This window comes from Hypanus sabinus, chromosome 16 (genome assembly GCF_030144855.1).
Source record: "Hypanus sabinus isolate sHypSab1 chromosome 16, sHypSab1.hap1, whole genome shotgun sequence".
In the NCBI taxonomy this organism is placed as follows: domain Eukaryota; kingdom Metazoa; phylum Chordata; class Chondrichthyes; order Myliobatiformes; family Dasyatidae; genus Hypanus; species Hypanus sabinus.
In genome coordinates this window covers 85,344,226-85,367,256 of record NC_082721.1, presented here as the reverse complement: position 1 = coordinate 85,367,256, position 23,031 = coordinate 85,344,226, and the positions used below count along the sequence as shown (strand labels likewise).

At 42.5% G+C, this 23,031-nt stretch overlaps 2 protein-coding genes across 7 annotated transcripts in view; one reads left to right on the top strand and one right to left on the bottom strand.

The window, feature by feature from the left end:
* LOC132406540 (nucleus accumbens-associated protein 1-like) overlaps positions 1-23,031 on the top strand; it is a 66,009-nt gene that overhangs the window by 13,186 nt on the left and 29,792 nt on the right. For 4 of the 5 annotated variants that reach the window (XM_059992340.1, XM_059992341.1, XM_059992342.1 and 1 more), the window contains one exon: positions 14,642-14,828. The exons of the other annotated variant lie outside the window; for it this stretch is intronic. The gene's annotated coding sequence lies outside the window, so the exon portion shown is untranslated. The remainder of the gene's footprint in view (positions 1-14,641; positions 14,829-23,031) is intronic. 5 annotated transcript variants of the gene reach the window in all.
* trmt1 (tRNA methyltransferase 1) overlaps positions 1-23,031 on the bottom strand; it is a 62,309-nt gene that overhangs the window by 28,019 nt on the left and 11,259 nt on the right. For both annotated transcript variants that reach the window (XM_059992338.1, XM_059992337.1), the window contains exons 2-7: positions 15,362-15,761; positions 12,300-12,355; positions 12,091-12,212; positions 9,866-10,053; positions 6,410-6,525; positions 5,781-5,893 (exon numbers count right to left, since the gene is read on the bottom strand). In XM_059992338.1, coding sequence (XP_059848321.1) covers positions 5,781-5,893; positions 6,410-6,525; positions 9,866-10,053; positions 12,091-12,212; positions 12,300-12,355; positions 15,362-15,729 — 963 coding nt within the window. In that variant the 5' untranslated portion in view covers positions 15,730-15,761. The remainder of the gene's footprint in view (positions 1-5,780; positions 5,894-6,409; positions 6,526-9,865; positions 10,054-12,090; positions 12,213-12,299; positions 12,356-15,361; positions 15,762-23,031) is intronic.

Below are 23,031 nucleotides of genomic sequence, written 5' to 3'. Positions count from 1 at the left end.
TTGAATAAAATGAATAATCTCTCTCAGATTAATTTTTCTCCATATATCAGGTTTAAGTCTTTCATTAATGATAGTTAGTTTTATTACTTTTGATTTTGTAGCAACTTTAGTTGACCTATCCAAAACTGGATCAAAACAAAAATTAAAATCTCCACCTATTAATATTTTATCATGTGCATCAGCCCAGTTCAAAAAAACTTCTTGTATGAATTTTACATCATTTTCATTTGGTGCATAAATGTTCATAAAAGTCCATAATTCTGAAAAAATTTGACCATGTATGATCACATATCTCCCCACAGAATCATTATATTTTGTATTTTAATTGGTAAAGATTTATTAACCAAAATTGCAACTCCTCTCGTTTTTGAATTAAATGAAGCTGCAATGACATTTCCAACCCAATCCCTCTTTAATTTCTTATGTTCTGTTTCTGTTAAATGTGTTTCTTGTAAAAAAGCTATACCTTCTTTCATTTTCTTAATATATGTTAAAACTCTTTTTCTTTTCACAGGTCCATTAATTCAATTAACATTAAAACTTAAAAAATTAAGTAAATTAATCATTCATAATACCTTGGGAACTCTTTAAAATTCTCCATGTTGCTATGAGTTTCTCCCCAACCATCCAGGCAAAAAAGAAGAAAAATAGAAGATAACTAATATATAAGAAAAAAACCCAGAGTACCCCCCCACTAATGTTGCGAATAAAAAAAACCACAACATTACCCCCACCCCCATTTTACGGGTCATGGCAATCGCCATGATTGTACACGTGAAACTTGCAGCAACTGATCAGGAGCTCCTCCAGCTCCCCCGCAAAAAAAAAGAAAATATATTAGTGAAGAAAGAAAATAATTAATGTCTCTACTCCCAATTAATACTCAACTTTTTTTTTATATAAATGTCTGTCAAGTCCAACCTTGTTTCAGTCTTCATCATTAGTCCATTTAATTTCTATAATTCTTTATTTCTCTTCATGGACATCAGGTAATTCTTGTACAAATTTCTCTGCTTTCCGGTAGTCAACGAAAAATCTTCTTTCTTCATTATCCAGGAAAATTATCAATTTTACTGGGTAGCTCAATAAAAATTTATAGCCCTTTTCCCATAACGATTTTTTCACTGGATTAAATTCCTTCCGCCTCTTCAGAAGATTGTAACTTATGTCTGGACAAAAAAAAACTGTTTTCCCTTCTATTGTCAATGGCCCAATTCTCTTTTTAGCACCTTGTGTAGCTGCCTTCAAATTCATTTCTTTATCTTGGTACTTAAGCATTTTATCAAAATTGATCTCGGATTTTGATCTTGTTGAGGTCTTGGTCTTAAAGCTCTGTGTGCTCTTTCAATTTCAATTACTTGGCTTCCTTCTTTCATTTCCAAAATTTTCGGAATCCATTCTTTAAAGAATTTTATTGGATTTTCTCCCTCTGTGCCTTCCATAAGACCAACAATTTTGATATTATTTCATCTACTTGAGTTTTCAAGTGCATCTATTTTTTCCCCACATCCGTTTTCTTTCTGTTGTCCAGGCAAGATTATTGTCTTCTATCTTATCTATTCTTTCAGTGTTTCCTTCCATTTTTACTTCCATCTCTTTAACTTTATTATCCATCTTCTTTTGTTTTTCCACCACATTATCGAGTGTATTCTGCATCCTTCTTATAGCTTTTAATTCATTCATAATATATATCAGGATATCTTTTATGTCTCCTTTAATCTCCTCTTTCTTTTCTTCTTCTTCTTCCTCTGAATTTCCCAAAGAGTCTGACTCCACTTCCGATTCACTTCCAGTTTCACTTCTAGCCATAGTTGGGATTTGTAGTTTTATTACTTTTGTTAATACCAGTTCATGCATACTTGTTTCTTCGTGCATGCGTTGTTCTTGCCATTTCTTCTTCGAGACCGCAGACATTGCCACAACTTCCTGTCCCGCAACATCAGAAGTGCCATGCACTTTGCCGGGAGGAGATCCAACTGGAGTCCAAGGCTTCGCCGATACGGTTAGGCCTTTTTCCTCGCCGATTTGCGCAGTCTTCGAAGTAGTAGCTTTCTTCTGTTTCAGTTTAGCAGCCATATCAAAAGATAATCCTGAGTTACTTATAAATAGTTTCTAGTAGATATTTGTTAACTCTTCTTCATTTAAACCTTATTTCATTACTTTTTACGAGAGAGCTGGATTCCCAATATCTTGATCCTATGTCATCACGTGACGTCCCCCCCCACAAGACATCTTTAAATGTGAAATACCCTTAGAGAGTAAGACCTTATATTTTGGATATATACCTCAAGAATGGTTGAAAAGGAATAAATACTTAATGAATATACTGTTGGTGGCTGGTAAAAAGACTCTTACCAGGAAATGGTTATTATAGGAGAGCCCAACCTTAGATGCGTGGATGGAAATTACAATGGGCATTTACAAAATGGAGAAGATAACAGCATCTGTTAATCATAAGTTGGAACAATTTAGTTTATACTGAGAAAAATGGTTCAACTACGTAACACCTCATAGGCCTGATTTTATTCTCACAAATCAATGAATATGTTGTAAAAAAAAGATCACTCCCTATTTGTACATAGTTTTCTCCTTTCGCTTGTTCTTTCTTTCCTCTTTTCTGTAAGTGTATACCCCAGATAAATACTATGTGGAGATTTGGGGCATATATGATTATATGATATATATGTAGAATATCTGAAATACATCTTATGGAAATGTTTGTTTGATGATGAACTTCAATAAAAATAAATTACAAAAAAAAAAGAAAAACCCGTACATCAGGAAATCAAAAGCCTTCTCCTCTTTCTGTTCATATCCATACACAAGGGGGGACTAATCATGGACCAGAATTGATTAAATAGCTTAAAGTAAAAGAACCCTTGGGGGCAAATGATCATAACACGACCAATTCACCCTGAATTTTGAGAAGGAGAACCTAGACAGATGTATCAGTATTACAGGGAATTACAGAGGCATGAAAGAGCAGCTGGCCAGAATTGATTGGAAAAGAACACTGGCAAGGGTGATGGGACAGCAGCAATGGCTGAAATTTCTGGAAGCAATTCAGATGGCACAGGACAGATACATTCCAAAGGGGAAGTATTCTAAAGGAAGGATGACTAACAAGAGAATCCAAAGCCAGCATAAAATCCAAAGAAAGGACATATAACAGAACAAAAGTTAGTAGGAAGTTAGAAGATTGGGAAGCTTTTAAATACCAACAGAAGGCAATTAAAAGTTATGAGGAAAAGATGGAATATAAAAAGATCTGGTCAATAATATTAAAGAGGATATCAAAAAATTCTTCAGATATACAGAGAGTAAAAGAGGTGAGGGTGGATATTGTAACAATGGAAAATGATGCTGGAAAGGTAGTAATAGGGGACAATGAAATGGCAGATGAACTGAATAAATATTTTGCATCAGTCTTCACTGTGGAACACACCAGCAGTGTGGTGGAAGTTCCAGGTGTCAGGGGGCATGAAGTGTGTGAAGTTACTATTACTAGGGAGAAGTTTCTTGGGAAACTGACAGGTCTGAAGGTAGATCATTCACCTGGATCAGATGGTGCACACCCCAGAGTTCTGAAACAGGTGGCTGAAGAGACTGTGGAGCACTAGTAATGATCTTTCAAGAATCATTAGATTCTGGAATGGTTTTGGAAGACTGGAAATTTGAAAATATCACTCCAGTCTTCAAGAAAGATGAGAGGCAGAAGAAAGGAAATTAGAGGCCAGTTAATCTGACCTCAGCAACTGGGCAGATGTTGGAGTCAATTGTTAAGCATGTGGTTTTGGTGTACTTCGAGGAACATGATAAAGTAGCTGGTAATCTGTATTGTTTCCTCAAGGGCATATCTTGCCTGACAAATCTGTTGGAATTCTTTGAAGAAAAAGCAAGCAGGATAGACAATGGGGCAAAAAAAAAAGTTTATGTTACATATTTGGATTTTCAGAAGGCCTTTGAAAGGTTCCACACATGTGGTTGCTTAGCAAGCTATGAGCCCACAGTATTACAGGGAAGATTCTAGCATGGATAAAGCAGTGGCTGATCGGCAGGAGGCAAAGAGTGGGAATAAAGGGAGCCTTTTCTGATGACTAGTAGTGTTTCCACAGGGGCCTGTGCAGAGCCCACTTCTTTTAGGCTACAGAAGGACTTAAACGGATTATGAGAATTGGCAAAGAAGTGGCAGATGGAATACATCATCAGTAAGTGTATGGTCATGCACTATGGTAGAAGAAATGAAACGGTTAATTATTTTCTAAAGGAAAGAAAATACAAAAAGACCACTGAGGAACAAAGGAGCTTGGGAGTTCTTGTGCAGGATTCCCTAAAAATTAGCAGGTTGAGCCTGTGGTGAGGATGGCAAATGCAATGTTAACATTCATTTCAAGAGGACTAGAATATAAAAGAAAGGATGTAATGTTGAGACTTTATAAAGCACTGGTGAAACCTCACTTGGAGTATTGTGAGCAGTTTTGGACCCCTCGTCTTTGAAAGGATGCGCTGAAACTGGAAAGTGTTTAAAGGAGGTTCACAAAAATGATTCCAGGTTTGAACGATTTGTCATATGAAGAGAGATTGATGGCTCTGGGCCTGTGTTCACTCAAATTCAGAAGAAATTGAAATCTATTGAATGGTGAAAGACATCGATAGAGTGGACGTGGAGAGGATGCTTCCTATGGTGGGAGAATCTAAGACTAGAGGACACAGTCTCAGAATAGAGGGTTGTCCTTTTAGAATGGAGATGAAGAAGAATCTCTTTAGCCAGGGAGTAGTGAATCTATGGAATTCTTTGCTGCAGGCAGTAGTGGAGGCCAAGTCTGTATGTATATTTAAAGCAGAGGTTGGTAGATTTTTGACTGATCAGGGTATAAAGGGATACCAGGGAGAAGGTAGGAGATTGCGGCCGAGGGGAAAAATGGATCAGCTATGATGAGATAGAAGAGCAGACTCAATCAACCAAATGGCCTAATTCTGCCTCTAAGTCAAGAGAAACAACCTCGTTTAACACATCTTTCTACATATTCAAAATTCTGTGGCCTGGCAGCATCATGGCACCTTCTGTACTACAATCACAGCCTTTGTCTAATATACACTCAGTGGCCACTTCATTAAATACAGGAGCATTCTGCTGCTGTAACCCAGCTTCTTCAAGGTTCAACATTCTGTGCATTCAGGGATGCTCTTCTGCACACCACTGTTGTTACGCTGGCTTTTTTTTTGTTGCCTTCCTGTCAGCTTGAACAAGCCTGGCCATTCTCATTAACCCACAGATCCATTGCATACTAGATTTTTTTTTCCTTTTTTTTCGCACCATTCTCTGTAAACCCTAGACACAGTTGTGTGTAGGACATCCCAGGGAAATCAGCAGTTTCTGAGATACTCAAATGACTTCGTCTGGCACCAACAATCATTCCACAGTCAAAGTCACTTAAATCACATTTCTTCCACATTTTGATGTTTGGTCTACAACAACTGAACTTCATGACCATACTTGCATGCTTTTATACACTGAGATGCTGCCAAGTGATAGGCTGATTAGATATTTGCATTAATGAGTAGGTGAACAGGGAAACCCAATAGTGGTTTCTGACTGTAACAAGTGTACGTAGTACAGTACCTAACGTTCACTGATCACACCAATCTCAGAAAGGTCCTCAATTCTGCTCTTTGATAGAAATGTGTAGATGCTCTGCAATCTATTACAAATAACATGCAGTACTCCTCCTTCTGATACACTCCAGAGTTGCAAAGACCAGGACTCTGCTGAAGCTCACCATTTCATGGCAAAATTTGGATTTCAGCGACATGGCTCCATACTTGCTGTAACATGTCTCTCCGCTGTTGCCAGCCATCACTGCCATATCCGTACACGTGACACAAAGGAGCCCTTAAAGAGATGTACAATGTCTTGTTACTCAGATTTATAATTCAATCTCTAATAACTTCAACAGGATCCAAATCTAACATGCAAATATCCAGTGCTACAGTACATGCAATGTACACACTGTCTTGGGGGGGGGGGGGGGGAGGAGGAGAGAGTGGGTGCTATTCTTTACCTTCCCCCACAGGCAGAAAAGTTGTTTTCTATCAACCAGCATTTCTCTCCCCTTCCACCTCTAGGGGAGAGAATGCTGGTTGAAAGAACACAGCTCAGCATGTTTCCACAATACAGAAATAATATCTCCCAGGGAAGCAGTAATCAAACCAGGCACACACCCTGTTCAAGTTTCTTGGGCAAGGGTAACCTGTTTGCAAATATCTTTCTCAAATCAAGCACGGCACTTAGAACCTACCACCCCAACAACCAATGCCACACACACACACAAACTTTATAAACACCACCGCTTTGCAACAATATCCTCCACAGCCTTAATCTGATCAGACAGCTGCTCGTCTCTCTCACCTCCTTCACTCACTGCTTGGACAGCCGCATCAATGAACTGCGATGGACTTCCGTAGGGATCCAGGTCAATCACATCAAACCAGTCCCGTCTCCTTTTGGACTCATACAGGAGCATGCTGTGGAAAGTGTCAGAGTGCAGGGCCTCCCAGGTTAGTAATCTCAGCATCTCACAGCACAGTCTTATCCATAAGCAATCGCGGACAGAGAAAACACAAGTAACGACACGGAAACAAATTCAAAATGGTGATGTGCAGAGAAGCTACTCTGGCTTGGATCTTGAACAATCATTGGAGAAGTACCAATCATTAATTTACAAAGAGAGGGATTACTGAATGGCAACTCTTACATTCTTCCTTTATACCTTTCTTTGACCACACATCCCAAACCAATAAACTCTCCGAGAACCCATTTTGGGTTGGAAATCCACTCCCTTATCATTATGGGTGTAAAGCTAGTAATCCTGATCAACAGGACTGAGAGCATTTTTCCTACATGGACCGCAGTGGTTTTAAGACATGGGCTCACAACCACCTGCAAGGGCCAGCCAACAAATACTGACCTATCACTATTGCCTGCATCCCACACAAGATTATTCAGGGGTACTACTGTGGCCACCATTCATTTTGTAATTTATAGTAATTATTTTTGTCTTTGCAGTGTATTGCAAACTTTAAAATTTCATGACACACAATTCAGTGATGATAAACCAAATTCTGAAATCTGAACATTTCTCTTCACTTTCCTTGAGGGTATGCTTTGCATACGAAGTTAAACACTGATGCAGCAGATCGTATGCTGCCCCTCAACTCTGACGTCCTGGGTCCAATCAGACAGGTAATCTCTGAATGTCAGCAAGACCAAGGAGCCGATTACTGACTTCAGGAGGAGGAAACCGGAGGTCCGTGAAGGAGTTCTCATCAGGAGTTCCGAGGCGGAGAGGGTCAACAACTTTAAGTTCCTTCCGCGTTCCCATTTCAGGGGATCTATCCTGAGCCAGGCACACAAGTACAACTACAAAGAAAGCACGACAGCACCTTCACTTCCTTGCAAGTTTACAACAATTCGGTAAGACATTTCAAACTTTGACAAACTTCTATAGGTGTCTGGTGAAGAGTATATTGACTGGCTGTATCACTGCCTGGAACGGAAACACTAATACTCTAGAACGGAAATTTCTACAAAAAGTTGTGGATACAGCGCCACACCGCCACTGAGCACATCTACACGAATCGCCATCACAGGAGAGCAGTATTCAGCATCAAGGACCCACACCATCCAGACTACGCTTACTTCTTCCTGCTGCCACCAGGAAGGAGGTACAGGAGCCTCAGGACACACACCACCAGGTTCAGGAACAGTTATTACCCCTCAACCTTCAGGCTCTTGAACCAGAGGGGATAGCTTCACTCACCCCATCACTGATCTACTCCAAAATCCTCTGAACTCTTCATCTCATGTTCTTAATATTTGTTGCTTATTTATTAATTTTTCTTTTGTACTTGCACAGTTTGTTGTCTTTTGCACACTGGCTGTTGGCCTGTCCTGTTAGATGCAACCTTTCCTTGATTCTGTTGTGTTTTTCGAAGATACTGTGAATGCCACCAGAGAATTAATCTCACGGTTGCAAATGGTGACTTGCGTAAACTTTGATAATAAATTTACTTTGAATGTGAAATATCCATGTTCTCCCCACAACCAAGCGGGCAAGTGGATTGATCCCAGGTACACCAGGATCTTTTCTTTCTTTTAAAGATTAGCTTTATTTGTCACGTGTGTGTTCAAACATACAGCAAAACACACCTTTTGTGTCAAATCGAATAAACGCGGTTCATACTGAGCAGCTCACAGGTGTCACCGACAATTTACTACCCTTAACCATGTCTTTAAAATGTGGAAGGGAACTAGAGCACCCAGAGGAATCCTACACGGTCACGGGGAGACCACACAAGCTCCTTACAGAGAGTAGCAGGAATTGAACCTCAATCTTACAACAGGCATTGTAAAGCAATGTGCTGACCACTATACTATGTCACGTACCCTTGTCACGTGACTGGGGTTGAAGCTATACTGGACTTGAGGTAATGGTCTTGTGACAGTGGAGTGATGTCATTTTCCCGCCAGTAGAGGTCATGTGACAGTTTTTTTTATATACAGGGTATAAAAGGAGGACCCCACCCTGTGAGGAGGGGCAGTTCGTGGCTGGATTTGCCATGTTGACTTCATGCCACTGCGTGATTTAATGTGATGACGCAGTTTAGTTGAAAGATGAAGTTTTATCTAATGCCTAAAGTTAAAAGGTCATTGCCAGCAGTTTCTTTATAATACTGCTAGTTGAGAATCAGTGGAAAGTGAAGATCGGAGTTCGGGAATTAAAAGATCAAGGGAAATCGATTTCAACGGTGAAACAGATTCGACCTTGTTTGATCCTCATTCGGAAGGAATTCATTGACTGTTCTCGTGTTAATCCCTTTGAAATAGCAGAAAAGATTGGGAACAGTTCTGCAAAGGAAAGGTCAGTGCCTTTAAGCCATTCCATTTGTCAATCTACATAAATTCTTCGTGGGAAAAGTTCGATTTGGGAACCGAAGCAACACGACGTGAAAGAGAATTTAAATCGTCTTAAAAAAGTCTCTCCCTTAAATGGACTGTGAGCATTTTGAACTTTTGCAATACTACTTTGAAGAACTGTTTTTGCAACATCGCTTTAAGAACTGTTTAAGCTGCCGCACAGCAGCTGATTTCCGGTTACGTGAGTGGTTTGTTTACTTTTTTGGGGGGGGGGGGGTTGTTTTCAGTTTTTAATAAATGTGTTATTTGTTATAAAAACCCCTGCCTAACTCATATATTTATTGTTGCTTGAATCCGTAACAACTATCATGCCTCACTGTTCCAAGAGACAGACAAGTCTGCAGGTTAACTGTCACTTTAAATTAGCGTAGAAGCACAGTAGGAGAATTGTGGCAGCAAGGGGAGTACAAGGGAAGGAGTGATGAGAACACGAGCGGGAATTCAGTGCAGGGAAATAAGTTGGGTGAAGTGGAAAATGGGATTGGTCCCAGAGCAGGCAACACATGCTAGATGGGCCGAATAGCTTCCTTCCTTGTCATGAGATAGAAGAAGTGTATTAGCCCAGCAGAAGACTGAGTGTAGACCGTCAAACACAAGCTCCACAGGCTGAAAAGCCAAATGCAATATTGAGGGAGCTGGAGGTGCCACTCTCTGATGAAGCAGTACACCACTGTTTCCATATGCCACATCCCATTATCTGATCCCTGACCTGTTATTCCTAGCTCATTGAGCACAAAAATGTCGAATTAAGACCACTATATCAACAAGGTCTTTCATGAATAATCTACAGTACATATACACAAATCCAAGAACAGTCCGATCACACACTGGTACAAATACTGAAAGAGCCCTCATCCCATCCCTTAACAACAAACAAGTACACCATACCTTGCATCTGCCAAGCTTGCAGTTACCATGTGCCCCACTCCATTGAGTTCAATGTTCCTCTGCATTAGCTCCACTGCTTTCGAGGAGAAATCATTTGCGACAATGCTGTGAATTCCAGGGACTTCCTTGGCGAAGCGAATCGAGCGGAGCCCGGACGCTGCCAACCCTTCCAATATACGGATCCCATCCTGCACAGCAGACAGACGAATTAGGGACTACAAAGATTGACACACAAATTAAAAACAGAGAAGTTGACCTTGAGGCAGAGTGCAGGGGTTTCTGATGGATTTCATCAAGACGAGCATTTCACAACCCATATTAAAGTATCAAACATCTCCAGCAAAACTCAGACTTGCATATCAAACCCTACCTTCTTCATTATCCAAGCTGACACCAGAGGGAGTGATAAACTGTCCGAGACAGCATCTCTCCAACAGGACACTGTACCAAAGACCCAACTAATCACTCAGGTGGATATAAATAAAAATCCTACAAGGAGATGAAGCGGGATAAATTATTTCGGCAGTCCCTGGTTGAAGGGGACCAAAAGCAATGAAATCTCAAATGAAATGAGATGGGGGCAGCAAGCTGCCTGGAGCTGATGTATTACCACTGCTCCCTTGCATGGGGAGTTTCAAGTTGTTGCTTCACTTTCAAAGGCACCATCCCTTCAAACTCTCCCGTCAGGGCAAATAACGCCAGATGCTGAATCACTGCTCTTCAAATGAGTCAGTCCTCCTACACCTGTGTGTGAAGCTGCAGCAACAAGGAATCTGATCGAACAGCCACACCTTTCATTTGAAGACACTTAAAACAGCTATATTTCATGAGTTTGAGAAGACCTGGTATGTCACCAAAGACACTTAAAAATTTCTACAGATGTACCATAGAGAGCATTCCAACTGGCTGCATCACCGTCTGGTATGGTGGGGGTGGGTGTGGAGGGGGGGGGGGTAATGCACAGGATTGAGACAAGCTGCAGAAATTTGTGAACTCAGTCAGCTCCATCATGGGCATTAGTCTCCACAGCATCCAGGATATCTTTAAGGAGCAATGCCTCAAAAAGGCAGCATCCATGATTAAGGACACCCCATCACCCAGGACATACCCTCTTCAAATTGCTACCATCAGGAAGGAGGTACAGGAGCCTGAAGGCACACAGTCTATAATTCAGGAACAGCTTCTTCCCCTGCTATCCAATTTCTGAATGCACATTCAACCCATGAACACTACCTCACTACTTTTATTTTAAAACCAGAATAATACATATGTGATTCAAGATGGCGGTGCGACGCAGCTTGCAACGGCCACTCCAGAGCTGATTATCTGTTATTTGTGAAGTGGGGTGCCATGCACAATCATAATCGGTTGAAAACGGATGTGGGAGCTCAGAGGAACATCTGGAAATCTCCAGGAAGACCTTCTTCGTTGCTGCTGCTGCGAGGTCTGGGTCTCTGCTGGGAAGAACAGGCCCCCAAGTCCTCAGGGTCGCGTTGCCGATGTCCATTGTCTTAATATGCTCAGCAGAGGATGGTGCTCAGAGAAGCTGTGCCAGAGGGGATGGTCGGAGGTTCGACGGACTCGGAATCCGCTGCAATCAGGTCACTTTCACTGTGTACTGCGTCTGCGAGGCTGAGTCGGGCGGTGCCATGGAAGTTCATAGCAGGGGTATTCCCTTCTGCCACAGGCGTGGGATGACAAGTCAATCGGGACCCTGAGGACTTGTGGAAACTGTGTGGTGGTTTCTTTCGAACTTAGTCTTTTAACATCTTTGGACTATTTTTACTGTGCCCATGGTCTGTTTTTTTTAACAATTATGCTATTGTTTGCACTGTTGTAACTGTATGTTGGAACTATGTGGTTTTGTGCATGTCTTGTAGCTTTAGTTTTTGGTCTTGGTTTGTCTGGTGGATTTGGAGCTCTTTTCCAGGGAACGCACTAAGACGGTTGTGCGATTTTAATATGCAGCAGCCTCTCTGGACTCTGGATTGGGGATTGCCAAACGTTATGTGGATTTTCTAGTGTAGTCTGTTTTGTCATATGCTTTTGTGATATCATTCTGGAGGAACGTTGTCTCATTTTTTAACTGCATTGCATTTGTGGTTTCGAAATGACAATAAACTGAATCTGAATTATGTATTGTAATACACCATTGCCACAAAAACAACAAAGTTCATGACATAGGCCAGTGACATTAAACCTGATTCTGAAAAGAGTTGCTTCACCTCACATTTCTCCCCAACACTGGCTGTCTTCTTAATCACTGGAGCACCTCCCTGCTCAGCAGTCTTGCTTTCGGCCAGACTTACGACCAACTTGGGTCTGTCGCGCTCTCCGGGGACCAATGCTGCACAGGATATTTTAAGGACAGTTAAGATTCTCTCTTGAGCAAAACTTCCCATTATATAGGTGGCACAGAGCTAATTCCACTCACCTTGAATACCCTTGGCCAGGAGCTTCTGACGAGCAAACTCCGTGATGACAGCACACCTGAGAGACACAACAAAGCAGCAATAACTGCACTGCTTTCTTCAGACTTCACAATGCCTACTTCCCTTATCATTGTCCAAAATAAAATAGCAAAGTATGTATAGTTTATGTCACCATATACTGAGATTCACAGTAGAACAAAGAAATACAATAGAATCAATGAAAAAAACACACACAAATAAAGGCTGACAAGCAACCAATGGGCAAAAAGGGATAGATAAATAGATAAAGGCACCATGGTTATGGCGCGGTTGGCAAGACACTATTACAGCTCAGGGCATTCCAGAGCTCGGAGTTCAATTCTGGTGCCACCTGTAAGTTTGTAGGTTCTCCGTGTGATCTGCGTGCTCTGGTTTCTTCCTACAGTCTAAAGACGTACTGGTTAGTATGTTAACTGGCTGTTGTAAATTGTTCAGTGATTAGGCTAGTGTTGAACAGGTAGGATGCTGTGTGGCATGGCTCACTGAGCTGGGAGAACTGTATCTCTAAATACAAGGATTGCAAAGATTGGCAATTACTCTTTAACAAGTCTCTAATCTAATAACCAATCCCTTAACAGTGCAATGCCTCCAACTCCAGCCAGAGGATAGAACCAGTCAGAATGATCAGGTTTGCTAGCCACCTGGATGCTTCCCCACCGGAAACACCAGACAGCCCTCGACTAATTATAGCATTACATCTAAAGATTTGACAGAAGGGCCTCAATCCACATTACCATAGACAACTGTGGAGGCTAAGTCATTGTGTATATTTGAAGTGGAGGTTGATAGGTTCTTGATCAGTAAGGGTGTCAAAGGCTACAGGGAGAAGGCAGGAGAATGGGGTTGAGAGAGAAAATAAAACTGTTATGGAATGGTGGAGCAGACTCAATGGGTTGAATAACCTAATTCTGCTCCTATCCCTTTTGGTCTAATCTACCATTTATTTATAGAGTTTGCTCGTTATATAATTTATCCCACTCTAATTACTTCTACCTCTACCTGGTGTTCCCAAAGAATGCATCAGGTCCTCATCAAGGTTTCCTGGCTGCGAGCTCATGGAGAGGTCTGAAACACAGTGAAATAACCTTCAACTTTAAACCCTGATGGTTTCCAGTTCCTTCTATCACATTGTCCCATGTTCTCCACTGCTTCCCCATCTCCAAAAGCAGAACGTTCTACAAATGAACCTGCACTCTCATATTACCTCTTTAATCATCTCAGAGAATTTGCTGTTCACATCCTCATCACATCATGCTCCGTTTGCTGTGCCTCCGCGAAGCACCTTGGTCAAGGTTACAAAAATACTTCGAATCGGATTTATTATTACTGATGTATGTTGTGAAAATTGCAGCAATACAGTGCAACACAAAAAATTACGTTACAATAAGAATAATAAAAATTAAATAGTGCAAAAAGAGAGCAAAATAGTCAGGTAGTGTTCATGGACAGTTCAGAAATCTGCTGGCAGAGTTGTTGCAAAAATGTTGAGTGTGGGCCCATGATCCTCTCAGCTGTTTTCACGTTCTTATCTTTTTAAAACTTAATACCCTCCCATTGAAAGTAACAGTAAAAGCACAAGTACAGGTGGCCCCCGTTTTTCGAACATTCGCTTTACGACATTTCGCTGTTACGAAAGACCTACATTAGTTACCTGTCTTCGCTAAAAGAAGGTGTTTTCACTGTATTGAGAAAAGGCAGCGCGCATGCTGAGCAGCCGAGCTCCTCCCCCAGAACTGCAATCTTGCCAGCATTGCTTAAACACGAGCCTGAGAGCATCTGTGCTTTATGTCGATATATTTTGTGCATCCATTAGCAAGATGAGTTCTAAGATACTGTATCGGAAAAGCCTAAAAGAACTCGTAAAGGTGTTACACTTAGCATAAAGCTTAATTATGTCTAGTTTTTCGATTGTGGTGAACAAAGTAAGGACATAGTGAGTTTGGCTAAGGAGGCTGGGTTTGTGGAAGTTAACAAAGATGGTGTTGAAGAGGTTTTGGCATCCCATGACCAAGAACTGACAGATGAAGGGCTGATGCAGTTGTAAGAGGAAAGGATAACAATCGAAACCCAATGCAGTAGCGAACAGCCCGAAAGTGAATTCATCTAGGAACTGAATGTGAAGCAACTGCGTGAGATTTTCACTCCGATTGACAATGCTGCAATGATTGCAGAAAAGTATGACTTTAATTTTGAAAGAGTACGTAGGTTTAGGGTATATTTGCAGGATAGTTTGAGTGCTTACAAAGAACTTTATGATAGAAAAATGCACGAGGCTAAGCAGTCAAACATACTGTCATTTTTCAAGCCTTCCACATCAGCCACAGCAGATGACGAACCTCAACCTTCAACATTGAGGCAGACATAGAAGGTGACCTGCCTGCCCTGATGGAAACAGACAACGATGAGATGACACCCCAGTCTCCCACCACCCAACTTCCGACGACTCAGCCTAACACACCATCACCAGTGTGCTCACTGTCTTCCCGATTCCGGTAAGTGAAACTACACTGTACATACATTATTTCTACTTTATATAGGCTGTGTATTTTTGTGTTATTTGGTATGATTTGTTATTTGGTTTAATTTGACAGCTTCATAGCTTAAAGGTTACTGGAGAGAGCGCTTCTGCCCAGAGCGCTTGCGCCGAGAGTGCTTGCATGAGATTTTCGCTGTGGTGGACAGCGCTGCAATGATTGTAGTAAAGCACTTCTACTTTATATAGGCTGTGTATTTATCATATCATTCCTGTTTTTACTACACGTTACTGTTATTTTAGGTTTTGTGTTATTTGGCATGATTTGGTAGGTTATTTGTTGGGTCTGTGAACACTCAGATTTTTCCCATATAAGTAAATGGTAATTGCTTCTTCACTTTACAACATTCCGGCTTACGATCCGTTTCATAGGAACACTCTACCTTCGGATAGCAGGGGAAACCTGTTTAGTCCTTTGTGTCAGCATAATTAGAGCTCTTGGGGAAAAAAAAACTTACTGGGATAACACTGATCCACAAGACTGTTACTTACGTCAGATCACGATTGAACTCTTGAACAGGATTGTAAAATACTTCATTTGCATTGGGAAAAACGATTTCCGCTTTCCCTTCATTTATAACAGTTTCTCCATTTTGAATACTTGGAGAAGTTTCACAATCAGGCAAAGTGTCTGGCATAGCGTTCAAAAGGTTTGCTTTTTGGAGCTGATCATCACGATTACTTTGTTGCGTCAGCTGCGGATCTGCCAGTGACTCATTTCCCGTTTCCATCGCAGAGCGTTGCCCTGCAAAAATATGGAACGAAGATTCTGGCTGAACAACCCTCCTTGCTGCAGTCCGGGCCCCGGTCAGTGTGCGGTGAGCGTAGAGTCTGACATGAACCACCCAGCTTACCAACATGAAGCAACAGCCTCACTGATGGCTCTTCAAATCTGTGGGAAACAAAGAATATCCATGAGCAGGAATGCAGTAAAGAACCATCACATCACTTCAGCAATATTTCTAGTTCACTGAATTTAAAAGATTGGAAAGGATTTACATGTTTTAGGCAATGTAGTCAGTATTATAGGAAAGACATAGAAACATAGAAAACCTACAGCACAATACAAGCCCTTCGGCCCACAAAGCCGTGTTGAACATGTTCCCACCTTAGAAATTACTAGGCTTAGCTACAGCCTGCTATTTTACTAAGCTCCACGTACCTATCTAAAAGCCTCTTAAAAGACCCTATCGTATCCACCTCCATCGCCGTTGCCGGCAGCCCATTCCATGCATTCACCACTAAGTAAAAACTTACCGACATCTCCTCTGTACCTACTCCCCAGCACCTTAAACCTGTGGTCCTCTTGTGGCAACCATTTCAGCCCTGGGAAAAAGCCTCCCACATGACCAATGCCTCTCATCATCTCGGACACCTCTGTCAAGTCACCTCTCACCCTCCGTCGCTCCAAGGAGAAAAGGCCGAGTTCACTCAACCTATTCTCATAAGGCACGCTCCCCAAGTCAGGCAACATCCTTGTAGATCTCCTCTGCACCCTTTCTATGGCTTCCACATCCTTCCTGTTGTGAGGTGACCAGAATTGAGCACAGTACTCAAGGGGTCTGACCAGGGTCCTATATAGCTGCAACGTTACCTCTCAGCTCCTAAATTCAATTCCATAATTGACGAAGACTAATTCACCATACGCCTTCTTAACCACACAGTCAACCTGCACAGCTGCTTTGAGTGTCCTATGGACTCAGACCCCACAGACTCCAAGATCCCTTTGATCCTCCACACTGCCAAGAGTCTTACCATTAATACTATACTCTGCCATCATATTTGACCTACCAAAACGAACCACTTCACCCTTAGCTGGGTTGAACCCATCTGCCACTTGTCAACCCAGTTTTGCATCCTATCAATGTCCCGCTGTAACCTCTGTCAGCCCTCCACACTATCCACAACACCTCCAACCTTTCTGACATCAGCAAACTTAATAACCCATTCCTCCACTTCCTCATCCAGGTCATTTATAAAAATCACGAACAGTAAAGGTCCAAGAACAGATTCCTGAGGCACTCCGCTGGTCACCGACCTCCATGCAGAATATGACCCGTCTACAAACACTCTTTGTAAGCTAGGCAAGCTAGCGCTGGATCCACAAAGCAATGTCCCCTTGGATCCCATGCCTCCTTACTTTCTCAATAAGCCTTGCGTGGGGTATTTTATTAAATGCCTTGCTGAAATCCATGTACAACACCCAATTTGCACTTAAGCTCCTACACTGAGCAATTTAATAATGACCAGGTTGTCCATCATTAGCTTGGTGGTCAACTGATGGGAAGTCCAGGAACAACTCTTAAGACTTTTCTTCCGATAATGGCCATGGGATCTTTTATGTCTCGCTGATGAGCATAAATATCCTTGGTTTAACACCAGATTTCAAAGCTGCAGAGAGTTGTAAAATCATGGTCACTATCCTCTGTAGTATCCAAGACATCTTCAAGGATCAATGCCTCAAAAAAAAGGCAGTGTTCATCATTAAGGTCCCCACCACCCAGGACATGCCCTCTTCTCATTGTTACTTTTGGGAAGGAAGTACAGAAGCCTGAAGCCTAAGTAATTCAAGAAGAGCTCCTTCCCCTCTGCCATCTGATTTCTAAATGGGCATTGAACCCATGGACACTACCCCACTACTTTTTTAAATTTGTTTTTGCACTACTTATTTAACTACTTGATATACATTTATACTTACTGTAATTCACCTTCTTCTCTATTATCATGTATTGCATTATTCTACTGCTGCAAAGTTAACAAATTTCAGCACAAATGCCAGTGATATTAAACCTGATTCTGAAAGTCATTGTTTTATATAAGCTCAAGCAGAAATGGATACCAGTACAAATGGTCCATTATTCCTTCAATCAGATTGATTTTCTTATGCTGCTAACACACTGTGGCATTTCACTGATATTATGCCGCTATATCCTCAGGTTACAAGTAGCTAATATTACCCAAAGATTCAAGATTCATTTTATTGTCAAAGTATGCATGTACAACTCTGATAGTTGTCTCCTCCAGATAGCCATGAAATACTCAAAGACTGAAAGACATCAACTCACCAACACAAAAAAAGAAACAAAACCCGCGCCCCAAAATACCCCCTCCCCACAGCAGAACAGTGACAGGAGTCCCCAATTCCCCCACTCACAAATGCCATTGAAAACGATGGGGAGTAGTTTACAGATATAGTACTTCAGCCAGCAGTCTCTGGCAAACATAGCAGTAGCCTCTTGCAAATAGCAACAGATTTGATGCACGCTGTTGCATGCATCACTGAGTAGTTTCACTGCTAAAACTGATTTATCTTGAGATCACTATGGAGGGGGTAAAAAAAAGTCAAGATTACCCATGATCTTACTGACTAGTTTAGCAAGTACAACAGGTTACTCTTGTATATTTTTATAGTTTTAAAAGCAAGCAGGAAAGAATGTAGCTAGAACAGAAAGCATAACTAGACAAGGCAATTATAATGTAACGTTCTCATAGGGAAAGACCATAAGACAAAGAGCAGAATTCGGCCATTTGGCCATCAAGTTTGCTCTGCCATTCCATCATATCTAATTTATTATCCCTTTCCTACTCTCCATTCTCCTACTTTCTCTCCATAATCTTTGACAAATTACTAATCAAGGAGCTATCAACCTGAACTTTAAATATACCCAATGACCTGACCTCTACAACTGTCTGTGCCAATGAATTCCACAGATTCACCACCCTCTGGCTGAAGAAATTCTTCCTCATCTCCGTTCTAAGGGAAGGAGTGGCAATTTAACCATGCCCACTCAGAAAATGTGGGAGAATGGAGAAAGAGAACCTTGCCCCTCTTTTTGCAAATGAATGAAAACTATTAGAGATACAAACGGCAGCAAATGGCATAACCTGGAGGAAGAAATAAACCTCTGGAGGGATCAGCAGGTCAGTCAACGTCTGTGGAGGGATGGCTGACATTTCGGGTCAAGATCCTGCATCAATTAGCACATCAATTTATCCAGAAACATACTTGCCCTCAAAGACATCAAATCAAACTGTCTCTCATCTTATCCAGATTCTTTGGAAATACAAGGGTGTGAGAAGAAGTCGTGGTCATCTTCGACTCCGAAGGACGAACAACAAACGACCCTGAAAAATTCCCCCATTATTTCTTCACAAAAATGGATTCTCCCCACTTAATATGGCGCAGGTGAACCTCAACGATTTCCAGCTGGTGGCTAATGAAACATGGAAAACAACTAAACACTTCATTAATCAACAAACACGAGGAAATCTGCAGATGCTAGAAATTCAAACAACACATACAAAATGCTGGTGGAACACAGCAGGTCAGGCAGCATCTACAAGGAGAAGCACTGTCGACGTTTCGGGCCGAGACCCTTCTTCAGGACTAACTGAAAGGAAAGGTACTGAGAGATTTGAAAGTAGTGGGGGGGAGGGGGAAATGCGAAATGATAGGAGAAGACCGGAGGGGGTGGGATGAAGCTAAGAGCTGGAAAGGTGATTGGCAAAAGTGATACAGAGCTGGAGAAGGGAAAGGATCATGGGACGGGAGGCCTCGGGAGAAAGAAAGGGGGAGGGGGGGAATACCAGAGGGAGATGGAGAACAGGCAGAGTGATGGACAGAGAGAAAAAAACAACTAAATATGTCAGGGATGGGGGTAAGAAGGGGAGGAGGGGCATTAACAGAAGTTAGAGAAGTCAATGTTCATGCCATCAGGTTGGAGGCTACCCAGCCGGTATATAAGATGTTGTTCCTCCAACCTGAGTGTGGATTCATTTTGATAGTCGAGGAGGCAATGGATAGACATATCAGAATGGGAATGGAACGTGGAATTAAAATGTGTGGCCACTGGGAGATCCTGCTTTCTCTGGTCGACCAAGCATAGGTGTTGAGCAAAACAGCCTCCCAGTCTGCGTCGGGTCTCACCAATATATAAAAGACCACACCGGGAGCACCAGATGCAGTATACCACACCAGCCGACTCACAGGTGAAGTGTCGCCTCACCTGGAAGGACTGTCTGGGGCCCTGAATGGTGGCTATTTCCTTCTCACAATTCCTCCGTCTCTGCCATATCTGCTCTCAGGATGAGGTTTTTTATTCCAGGACGAAGGACATGTCTTCCTTTTTTAAACAAAGGGGCTTCCCTTCTTCCACCATCAACTCTGCTCTCAAAAGCATCTCTCCCATTTCCCGCGCATCTGCCCTCACCCCATCCGCCCGCCACCCCACTCGAGATAGGGTTCCCCTTGTCCTCACCTACCACCCCACCAGCCTCCAGGTCCAACGTATAATTCTCTGTAACTTCTGCCAACTCCAACAGGATCCCACTACCAAACACATCTTCCCCCTCTCCCCCTCTCCCCCTTTCTGCTTTCCCCCTTGCTCCCTGTGCGACTCCCTTGTCCACTCGTCCCCCCCATCCCTTCCCACCGATCTCCCTCCTGGCACTTAACCTTGTAAATGGAACAAGTGCTACACCTGCCCTTACACTTCCTCCCTCACCACCATTCAGGGCCTGAGACAGTCCTTCCAGGTGAGGCGACACTTCACCTGTGAGTCGGCTAGTGTGGTATACTGCGTCCGGTGCTCCCGGTGTGGCCTTTTATATATTATAACCATATAACCATATAACAATCACAGCACGGAAACAGGCCATCTTGGCCCTCCTAGTCCGTGCCGAACCCTTAATCTCACCTAGTCCCACCTACCCGCACTCAGCCCATAACCCTCCACTCCTTTCCTGTCCATATACCTATCCAATTTTACCTTAAATGACACAACTGAACTGGCCTCTACTACTTCTACAGGAAGCTCATTCCACACAGCTATCACTCTTTGAGTAAAGAAATACCCCCTCGTGTTTCCCTTAAACTTCTGCCCCCTAACTCTCAAATCATGTCCTCTAGTTTGAATCTCCCCTACTCTCAATGGAAACAGCCTGTTCACGTCAACTCTATCTATCCCTCTCAAAATTTTAAATACCTCGATCAAATCCCCCCTCAACCTTCTACGCTCCAATGAATAGAGACCTAACTTGTTCAACCTTTCTCTGTAACTTAATTGCTGAAACCCAGGTAACATCCTAGTAAATCGTCTCTGCACTCTCTCTAATTTATTGATATTTTTCCTATAATTCGGTGACCAGAACTGCACACAATATTTCAAATTTGGCCTTACCAATGCCTTGTACAACTTTAGCATTACATCCCAACTTCTGTACTCAATGCTTTGATTTATAAAGGCCAGCGTTCCAAAAGCCCTCTGCACCACCCTATCTACATGAGACTCCACTTTCAGGGAACTATGCAGTTATTCCTAGATCTCTCTGTTCCTCTGCATTCCTCAATGCCCTACCATTTACTCTGTATGTTCTATTTGGATTATTCCTGCCAAAATGTAGAATCTCACACTTCTCAGCATTAAACTCCATCTGCCAACGTTCAGCCCATTCTTCTAACCGGCATAAATCTCCCTGCAAGCTTTGAAAATCCACCTCATTATCCACAACACCTCCTACCTTGAGTATCATCGGCATACTTACTAATCCAATTTACCACCCCATCATCCAGATCATTTATGTATATTACAAACAACATTGGGCCCAAAACAGATCCCTAAGGCACCCCGCTAGTCACCGGCCTCCATCCCGATAAACAATTATCCACCACTACTCTCTGGCATCTCCCATCCAGCCACTGTCGAATCCATTTTATTACTCCAGCATTAATACCTAACGACTGAACCTTCTTAACTAACCTTCCATGTGGAACTTTGTCAAAGGCTTTGCTGAAGTCCATATAGACTACATCCACTGCCTTACCCTCGTCAACATTCCTTGTAACTTCTTCAAAAAATTCAATAAGGTTTGTCAAACATGACCTTCCACGCACAAATCCATGCTGGCTACTTCTAATCAGATCCCGTCTATCCAGATAATTATAAATACTATCTCTAAGAATACTTTCCATTAATTTACCCACCACTGATGTCAAACTGACAGGTCTATAATTGCTAGGCTTCCTTCTAAAACCCTTTTTAAACTTTTGGTGAGACCAGACGCAGACTGGGAGACCATTTCGCTGAACACCTACACTCTGTCCGCCAGAGAAAGCAGGATCTCCCAGTTGCCACACATTTTAGTTCCACGTCCCATTCCCATTCTGATATGTCTATCCATGGCCTCCTCTACTGTCAAGATGAAGCCACACTCAGGTTGGAGGAACAACACCTTATATACTGGCTGGGTAGCCTCCAACCTGATGGCATGAACATTGACTTCTCTAACTTCTGTTAATGCCCATCCTCCCCTTCTTACCCCATCCCTGACATATTTAGTTGTTTTTTTTTCTCTGTCCATCACTCTGCTTGTTCTCCATCTCTCTCTGGTGCTCCCCCCTCCCCCTTTCTTTCTCCTGAGGCCTCCCATCCCATGATCCTTTCCCTTCTCCAGCTCCGTGTCACTTTCGCCAATCACCTTTCCAGCTCTTAGCTTCATCCCACCCCCTCCGGTCTTCTCCTATCATTTCACATTTCCCCCTCCCCCCACTACTTTCAAATCATTTACTATCTTTCCTTTCAGTTAGTCCTGACGAAGGGTCTCAGCCTGGAACATTGACAGTACTTCACTAATCATAGTTTTTCTGGCTAATGATCATCATAAGTAATAGTCTGTAACTTCCCTTTGGACTTGAAGGCAATTTGGTGTGGCGAGGCGAGGCCTGCCACCGAGAGTGGCAGAGTTTGATTGTTTTAAGCGCCGTCCCAATTTGGAAAGGTCAGTTTACGGGCCAAATTGAGGTGGCAAGGTCCGGGCCCCAGTGCATACCAAATCGACTGATCTTGATGTTGGGACGGAGACTAAGTGCAGGGCCAAATCGGATAGAGGCTGAATAGAGTCAGTGGGGTCCTGGCCCCAGAGCAACATTGGGATGATGGAACCTGATGTTTGGACGTCAATTTTTGCACCAGACCAGAAAGAAAAGGTCAGGGTGTCAGGGCCCAGGGCAAGAGACAGAATGGTTCAGAGCGCTGCCCCACGACTTTGCTGTTTGAGATGCACGACATGAAGAGTGTTTGTTTAGCAGTGGGAGCTCATCCCCACTACCACCCTTTGGCTATGACTACCTTTGTACACATTATACAACCCTGAGATTCATCTTC